Genomic DNA, 9092 nt, shown 5'->3' on the forward strand with positions numbered 1-9092 from the left:
TTTTTTTTGTGAGCAGACTGTCTAGTGTTATTAAGCAAAAATAAAGTTCTTGCGAATAAAAAGTGATTTACAGTAATGAAATGTGGAGATAATGAACATTATTCAAGCTCAAAGTCCATTTAGACAATACAAATCGGGAGCAGAGCAAACACGGACCTCCAGAGTTGGGATCAGGGATCAGGAAGAGTGAGCATCCCCTGCCGACCATTCACACCCGCCGTGTGCTACGTGTCATGATCGGGAAATCGGAAAAAATCCGTAGTCAATTCAGTGTGTAAATAATGGTATAACAATTAGTATGAAAATCGACAGTAAGCATTTGACTTAATGATAGGTTGTATTTGCTGACAAGGTCATTGTATCGACCATAAAAACTTGCAAAATGATGACTTCAAACGAGAGTTATTTATATCCTCGATTCATCAATTTGTTTGTCAATAGCTTGCCTCGTTTTAAAAATTGTTAAGACGTAGAGCATGCTCTTGCGTATCGAATCAACTGGGAGTAAATAATTGAGTTTCTTCATTAACAAACAAAGAACAACAACAATAATTAATGATAATGATAATAATAAGATAATGTAACTCATTCATATCCGTCATTGAAGTCGACTCAAACATAACTAGCTATTCTTTGCGTCTATATACACTGCACACGGTTGCTAGCAATAAAAGTAACTTAATCTAGTCTATATATCCTTATCCGAAATTGCCCCAGTGTTAATAAACTCCTGCTGGTACCAGCTAGGGTAGATCTTTTAGTTGCTGGTACCAGGGCAGATCTTCTAGTTGCTGGTACAGTTGCTGGTACCAGGGTAGATCTTTTTAGTTGCTGGTACCTTGATAGATCTTCTAGTTGCTAGTACCAGCGTATATCTTCTGAATTATAATTGTCCGCAACAATTATAGAGATATCTTGCAGATTTATCAAAATGGATAAAAACATAACATCCTTCCAACACTGCTAGCTATAGTTAATTAATAGAATAATTCTGTGAAACCACTGAAATAGAAATTGCAAATCAGACTGTTTTGCTGGCATCACCAGTTGCACTTCACCTTAACTGGTTGCTTTTCACCAATGTTTGTCGGGGACACCCTGGAGAGTTGTAATTTGTCAACACTTTTACTTTTTCGATCTATGAATGATTTTTTCATTTGTCGCAGAATGTTTTTATTGTAGAGATTGCTGAAGTTTGTAGCGAGGATGGCTACAGGCATGGCCAATATAAGCATCCCAGAGAAAGCACACGCCCCTCCAACAATGTAACCAAATGTTGACTTTGGAAACATGTCTCCGTACCCCACGGTTGTCATTGTAATCACAGACCACCATATCCCTATGAAAATATCCGAGAAGGTGTCTACCACGTAGAATTCAGCATAGTAGATGAAACTTGCAAAGAATAGTGAAGTGATAAGAAACGTCAAGGTCAGAAGAAGAAGGTCTCTAATGCTAGCTCGAATCGACATCATCATTATTCTCAAACCAGAGTATACCTTCATCAGTCTGAACACCCGAAATAGCCTCAAAATGAGCAGGGATTTTATCACTAAATAAAATTGCACCAGTTCATAGTGGTTCACCAGAAACTCCAGATCTTGTTCGAGAATAAAGGTCGTCCACATGGCAACCACCAAGAGAAGATCAATGATGTTTAAAGGTGATCGAAAATATTTCGATCTTCTTGGACAAGATATGAAATGAAAAATTAGTTCAAAGGTGAAGAAAATGGAGGTGAACATTTCGCTGTACCTCAGTGCTTCGTTAGGGAGTGATGTTCCAAGCATGACTTCTTTGGGGTTCTGCAAGTTGAGTTCTTTAAAAAAGCGAATGTCTTTGTATGCAATTATCATCAACAGATGAGTATATGGTAACTTTTCCTCTCTGAAAGACGGATGTGCACCCAGCACAAATGTTACCATGGAAACAATAACAATAGCAAGGAAGATGTAGTTGAAAACCTAGAAAGAGAAAAAAAGTAATCATTATTGAAATGCTGTCATATAATATAAAATATAACTTAAACTTTTCTGCATGTATGTCGTAACTGATTTCATAATTGCTGTTCTTTCAAATTTTTTAAAAATGGAAAAATATCATTATGAAAAGGGTGAAGATTAATCTCATAAATCCTGTAAACAAATACGAAACATTAGTAGGGGCAAAAACGCAGACATCTCGAAACACCACAGATGGGATGGGATCGGATGCCTAGGAGGAGTAAGCATCCCCTGTCACATCTACCGTGAGCCTTCTGTATTGGTAAGGTAAATGGAGTAATCCGTAGTCAAGATTAGTATAAACAAGGGCCTAACAATGGGTATGAAACGTGTCGGCCGATATACGATCCAAGGGTAGGTTGTATTTGCTAAAAAGTAATTATAAATACCATAAAATTTGCAAAATTTCGACTTTAAAGAAAATTGTAAAAAGACCTGAATTATCAATTTATCTGTCAGTAGCTTGCCATGATATAAAATTAATCGTACTCAGAACATGCTCATTCGTACCAAATCAGTAAGAAGACATAAACACCATATGCAGATTGATCACTGTTTATCTTCAATATTTCTATATAAATAGAAGAAGTTAAGGATGGAAAATCTGAAGTCGTCTCTAAATGCCGAATTGAAGGCCACAGGAAGAGTTTTCTTCTCATGTGAAGTTTATATTATGATGAATGAATTTTGTTTCATAAGAGTATAAAAAACAGGTCGGCTAATAAAAAAGCATAATTAATTAGTGCCAATTCCAACAGATTATGCGAAGACCCAGTCTCCAAAGACTACATAGATATTGTCATTGAAAAACGCAAGCACTCTGTTTCTCAAGCACCCTTTATATATATACATTTCATACTTTTATATATATATATATATATATATATATATATATATATATATATATATATATATATATATATATATATATATATATATATATATAAAATAAATATATATATTAGGGATGGCAATTTGTAACCGGTTAATCGGTTACTCGGTCGGAACGATAGTAATTGGTTAGAAAATCTGTAATCGGTTAGTCGGAAAATATTGAAATATGTATAAATTTAAACGCAATTTCCTGAGAATTCGATTTTCAATTTAAAAAAAATACAAATTAAAAATTATGAAATGTTCGCATTTTCACCTATCTATCTAAACTGATTCGGAGATAATTAAGGCTCTCCGGATTGACATCGCAGGGGTAATTGGTCAGTTTTCGAGATGTTAATTGCTGTTTATACACCATGTCGTTACCCAGCCGTGATGTGTTTCTTTAATGATTCTAATTAAAGGATCGTTGAGTACTGTGAACTATGTACCTTCCTCTTCTATCCTTTGTAGTTATCTATCAAATTATATTACTTAAACAAACACTGTAAATTAAGCAAAAGTTCACACTTAATTCTGATTATGGTGACAAAGCAGAATGAACTATAAACTTGCGTGACATTGTTCTTAATTTTTAGCCGGGCTCATTGCTCGTAGAGCAATAGCCGGATTTTGTTACGGTGTTCAACCGGAAATGCTGCTTCCTCACCGCCAAATTTGCGAGTAAGAATATAGTACGTATGCTCAATCACCTTTGAGGCAATACAATCACTAAATTAAACAAAGTAATATGACATTCTCAAAAAAGAAAAATTATATAGTAACCATACTTTCTCCCCTCTTCTCCGATTAATTATTTATTTAAAATATGCGAAGGATTTTTATCATGTCCCCCTGTCTGCGTCACATTCTATAAATAATTGAAGGTTGTGTTACTAGGCAAACACTAATGAAGGGAGCATGTGACCTGATGTACACTTTGAAGCAAAACTTCCCGCTGAGGACCCATCTGTGCATAAACCTTTGACCTTAATCCTGCTGCATCAATGTTTATTTACTTCTGTAAGTGGTATACAAGACCTCGAAACGATACAAGTGATAAATATTGTTTACGCTGTTAAATTCTAGCTATACATTTTATTTAGTTTTTTAAAACATTTTTTAAATTATACTATTTTTTAAAGAGAGATATTATTATTTTTTTTTTCTGTGGAGTGTGGTATCGTAGTGACATTTATTTTGAGCACAATACAACGTCCGGCAGTACATAGCAAACTCAAATGAAAGAAAAATTGTAAATTTGTTAATTGTTAGTTTTCATGGGCTGTGTGAATTGCAGTGAATACTGTAAATATAACTATAATCAATGATGCCATGGCTATTTGGCAATGATTTAGTAGTTTGTACGAAATTTTCAGTAGGTGCTGACATAGGTGCAAGGTGGAGTGTAACTGTGTGCTGACATAGGTGCTAGGTGGAGTGTAACTGTGTGCTGACACAGGTGCTAGGTGGAGTGTAACTGTGTGCTGACATAGGTGCTAGGTGGAGTGTAACTGTGTGCTGACATAGGTGCTAGGTGGAGTGTAACTGTGTGCTGACATAGGTGCTAGGTGGAGTGTAACTGTGTGCTGACATAGGTGCTAGGTGGAGTGTAACTGTGTGCTGACATAGATGCTAGGTGGAGTGTAACTGTGTGCTGACACAGGTGCTAGGTGGAGTGTAACTGTGTGCTGACATAGGTGCTAGGTGGAGTGTAACTGTGTGCTGACATAGGTGCTAGGTGGAGTGTAACTGTGTGCTGACATAGGTGCTAGGTGGAGTGTAACTGTGTGCTGACATAGATGCTAGGTGGAGTGTAACTGTGTGCTGACACAGGTGCTAGGTGGAGTGTAACTGTGTGCTGACATAGGTGCTAGGTGGAGTGTAACTGTGTGCTGACATAGATGCTAGGTGGAGTGTAACTGTGTGCTGACACAGGTGCTAGGTGGAGTGTAACTGTGTGCTGACATAGGTGCTAGGTGGAGTGTAACTGTGTGCTGACATAGATGCTAGGTGGAGTGTAACTGTGAGTGAAAATTTCTCAGATGTAAAGAAAACAACTAAAAATAAATCTGGTTTTAAATGTACTTGATACTTTTGGCATGTTTCATCGTTTTTTTTAAAATGTTACTGATACATTAGTAGTCTTCTTATTTATTTCAATACAACTTACAATGACGAAATAGAATTTTTGATACGATTAACCGATTAATCGGTAGGAACGTCTTGCGGTTAACCGATTGGCAATTCTGTATTCGATTGCCATCCCTAATATATATATATATATATATATATATATATATATATATATATATATATATATATATATATATATATATATATATATATATATATATATATATATATATATATATATATATATTTATATATATATTATCACTTCCATTTTACCGAAAAAACGGAAGGATTGATGGTACTTATACTTTCTTTACCTTAATTTTAATTTGCTAATACGATTCTTTAATATACATATACAGTGTACTTCTAAAACAATTGATCTCGTCTGACAAGAATCGAGGTTTTCCTTTTCATATTTAGCCCTTATTCTGGCATACTCCTCAACAATGTAGCTGGTACGAAGGACAGAATAGTTTTTAAAAATTTAAAATTCCTCATGCATAATTTTTTTGGTTTTTAAAAAATTGAATGATCATGCACAAAAGAAAACTAATTATCCAGCTATCGATTTCATATTTCATCGAAAGATTGACTGCTTTTGCAGTAAGGAAATAAAATTAATCTTTAGAAAATATCAACTCATCTTAACGATATCACGATACATGTATTTGTCTATGTGTATGTACCGGGGTATAGACATGATGAATACTGGTATACATATTCATTCCTCAGTGCATTGATTTAGATTGTTACAAAAATAAAATATATTATTCAATGGTAAAACCAAAAACTTACATTTTGTGTAATTTAAATAAACATGGTTTGAGTGCCTAACATGGAATTTGCTTCTATTGTTCTTTCCATAAATTTTCCATTTTCTTAAAAAATCTTAATTGCCCTTACCTATGTAATGAAATATTGACTAACAAACAATTTTTTTCTCTCCCTTTGAAAAGTATAAATGTAGCGATGCAATTAAGTGAATATGATTTTCTTTAACAAGTTTTCTTAGTTTGTCTTTTTGAAAAGGCATCGTTTGTATCCGATAAAAAAAAATCTTCCGATGAAAATGTTGCATTAGTGAATGGATTTGAGTTCCCTAATTACAAATTTGTATCATTTTAAAAAGTAATTTGGTCTAGTTAAACAAGTTTTTTAAACAAAAGCAAACAAACAAACCAAAAACAAAAACAAAATAAAACAAAAGTAAAAAACAAACACAAAGCAAACAAATAAACAAAAACATGGGAATGGTTAGACCACAATAAGGTATCGAAGTTTTACTCAAGAATATATTGGGGGAATATTTAAAAAAAATCTAATCTTACTGTTAAGAACAGCAGGGTTATGATCAGCCATATCAAAACGCAAGCACTCTCAAATAGTACTGAATCAAGTTTGTTAAATTCATGGCCCCTGAATGGGATCATGATAAAGCATAAAACTTTTGCATAGGCATATAAAAGGAAAAATCTTTAAAGATCTTTCTCCTAAGAAGAACATGGCTATTACTATGTAAGCATCCTCAGCTTAAACAAATCATGGCCTCATGCCGGAGTAAAGTTAGGCCACAATATAGGAATTGAAATCTTCTAAAAAGTGGAAGGGCCATGATAGCCATATCATTACATCTTTATACAGTTAGGGCAAATTCAGGTTTGTTCAAACTGTTACGCCCGGAATGTATGGAGCAATATTAGGGAGTCAAAGTTTTACACTTAAATAAATAAGGAAATATCTTTAATAAAAATATTTCTCTCATTAAGCAAGTCCGGTTAGTCATATTGATATTAAAGGATCCTACTAAGTGTCGTGCGGATTCAAGCTAATTCAAAATCCCTTGGAACTAGAGTAGGGACACAATATGGTGTCAACAATGTTCAAGGGAAAAGGGGGGAACAGCAGGTCCAATGTGACTTTGGTGAGCCTTGTGGCTTATGAGCCTCTTGTTTTTGATTAAATAACCAACTACTCGTTCGAAAAAAAGACCGGTTACTGGATTTTTCATTGCTGAAGAACCATTGTTCCCTTTCATAGACACAATAAGAAATCAAATATAAAATTTTAAGTACGCTTTATTAATCATAGTGTAACTGCTATCAAACGTTTAAAAGGTTTTAGCAAGATAAATATTTTCGGACCGTACCATTTAAAGACTCTTCCTCTGGATGAGAGTCACTCCACTACAAGTTTATATAAATTATGTCTTTAAATAACCTATTCCTTCATAAAAAGTGTTTCAGTTTTCTTTGAAATGGTTAACAAAGCCGGGTTTCCATTTATATCATTCAATTTTGATATTACCTGTCTAGTTTTCTAGAAAAAAAAAATGTCCGCTTTCTGTACTAATTCAGAAACAAACCTTCATGAAAAAAATTAAAGGAGACAGAATATTTAATGAACCTTTTGTTATATGAACATTGTCTGTAAACTTATATTGAACTATGTTTTTTTTTTCTCAAAGATAATTTGATTCATAAAATGAATATATAAGTTTAGACTATTTTTATTACGTAATTGAAAAAGCTTTTTTGTGCACGATGAATTGCCAATTTTAATGTATAATTTACAATTTTTTGAATTTAAACTTTTGCAACATTTCAAGTCCCATCATCTTAAAAATCTTTAAATATTTATCGTTTATCGTTAGTGGGAACATTTCCAGTCGTTGCATTCCGTTTTTTATTTTTGGAAAATTTGAAACTTTCCCAAGTTGCATTATATTACAATTGTAAATGTTTATTGAATTCCACGACTAAACTCTAAAATACTTATCATCCTCTTATTACTAAATTTCCATAAAACTCCAGCGGTATCGATAAATACAATGTCAACCTTTGATATCGATTTTGTTTAATTGAAGATCTGTTATTTAAACAAAGAGGGTCAAAAACACAATAGAAAATCGATGGCGTGCGATAAAAATCTTTGTAATTGTAACCATAATCAGTATTTCGGAAAAAATAGAAATACATAAAAAAAAAAAATAAATAAATAAAAGTGCGACTTTAAATTGAAAGAAAATCTCTATACTCTAAACTGTACTAAACTATTTATTTAATACTGTCGACACAGATTATAAAGAGTGTAAACAGTATTGTCAGTCTTGCTTTTAAATTATTCTGATTCATTCATTTCATCAAAAGCAATTTTCTTCTGATAATTATGCCTGTACTATCTACAGAATATATTAATTATTGTATTCTTTATGATAATGGACCTTATTTTCAAGTAGTGATATTGTATAGCAGACAAGCCTTGTAGGAGATATAATTTATAAAGCTGGGGTGAGTTGAGATTAGCTAGAAATTAAATGAAAATTTACATTGGAAAATTTTAAATGTATTAAACATTATTTTTAAAACACAATACTCTTTTGCTATTTATGGTTTGAGTCTGCTCATGTTAAAATAACTTAAAAAAAACTATACAAGTATATGAAAAAATTGATACATAAAACTTCTATTACAACATGTCCAAAATGTCAACCAAATCTTTGAAAAAATATAATTTTTAATCCGATTGATAAAGAGGAATTTTGATAAAATAACATATAAACTGGCAGATCTTTAGATGAGAGAGAGAGAGAGAGAGAGAGAGAGAGAGAGAGAGAGAGAGAGAGAGAGAACCTTAGCTATTTTCGATGACGATGGTTCTTCCAATGTCAGCCATATCTTCCTGAGAATTCTTTTGACTTGACTTGTACGACATTCCTCTTCGGTGTAATCCAGTTCATATTCTTCAAACGTCTGTTTTAACTTCTGTGTCGTCTGGATGTCGGCCTCAGATTGGATATATTGTTGCAGACAACAATCTGAAAGCATTTTGGGTGAAAGTTCCCAAAAATCAAGTTCCTGTTTTATCATAGCACCACAATAGAATGAAGGGAAATGGAGCGTCCCTGTGCGATAAAGATCCAAAATCGAGGGGAAAATATCTGGGTTTCTGTCGAAAAAGTAACATTTTCTATGGTCATCATAGAACTCTGATTTTCGTGAAAGTCTTCCTAATAAAGTATCTGGGTATCGAGAGAGAGTTTGGATTCTAGTTTCATACATCGAACCCCCTACATTGATT

At 33.3% G+C, this 9092-nt stretch overlaps 1 protein-coding gene across 1 annotated transcript; it reads right to left on the reverse strand.

Moving 5' to 3' along the window:
• Positions 1-1036: 1036 nt before the first annotated feature.
• On the reverse strand, positions 1037-8839 carry LOC133172074 (potassium voltage-gated channel subfamily A member 10-like). The gene is made up of 2 exons (XM_061306884.1): positions 8645-8839; positions 1037-1964 (listed from the first exon to the last, which is right to left on the reverse strand). The coding sequence occupies exons 1-2, from the start codon at positions 8837-8839 to the stop codon at positions 1041-1043; spliced, it is 1119 nt and encodes a 372-aa protein (XP_061162868.1). The 3' UTR covers positions 1037-1040.
• Between the last annotated feature and the right edge of the window lie 253 nt (positions 8840-9092).

This window comes from Saccostrea echinata, unplaced genomic scaffold (genome assembly GCF_033153115.1).
Source record: "Saccostrea echinata isolate AGI-Se365-2 ecotype Australia unplaced genomic scaffold, CSIRO_AGI_Sech_v1 ptg000054l, whole genome shotgun sequence".
Taxonomy (NCBI): Eukaryota; Metazoa; Mollusca; class Bivalvia; order Ostreida; family Ostreidae; genus Saccostrea; species Saccostrea echinata.

What these genes read in the sequence shown, in the direction of transcription:
- LOC133172074 (XM_061306884.1), bottom strand. Translation starts at nt 8,839, where the DNA reads ATGCTTTCAGATTGTTGTCTGCAACAATATATCCAATCTGAGGCCGAC. An exon ending in CGTCATCGAAAATAGCTAAG is followed by an intron (nt 1,965 to 8,644) that starts GTTCTCTCTCTC and finishes TTCTCTTTCTAG; the next exon opens with GTTTTCAACTACATCTTCCT.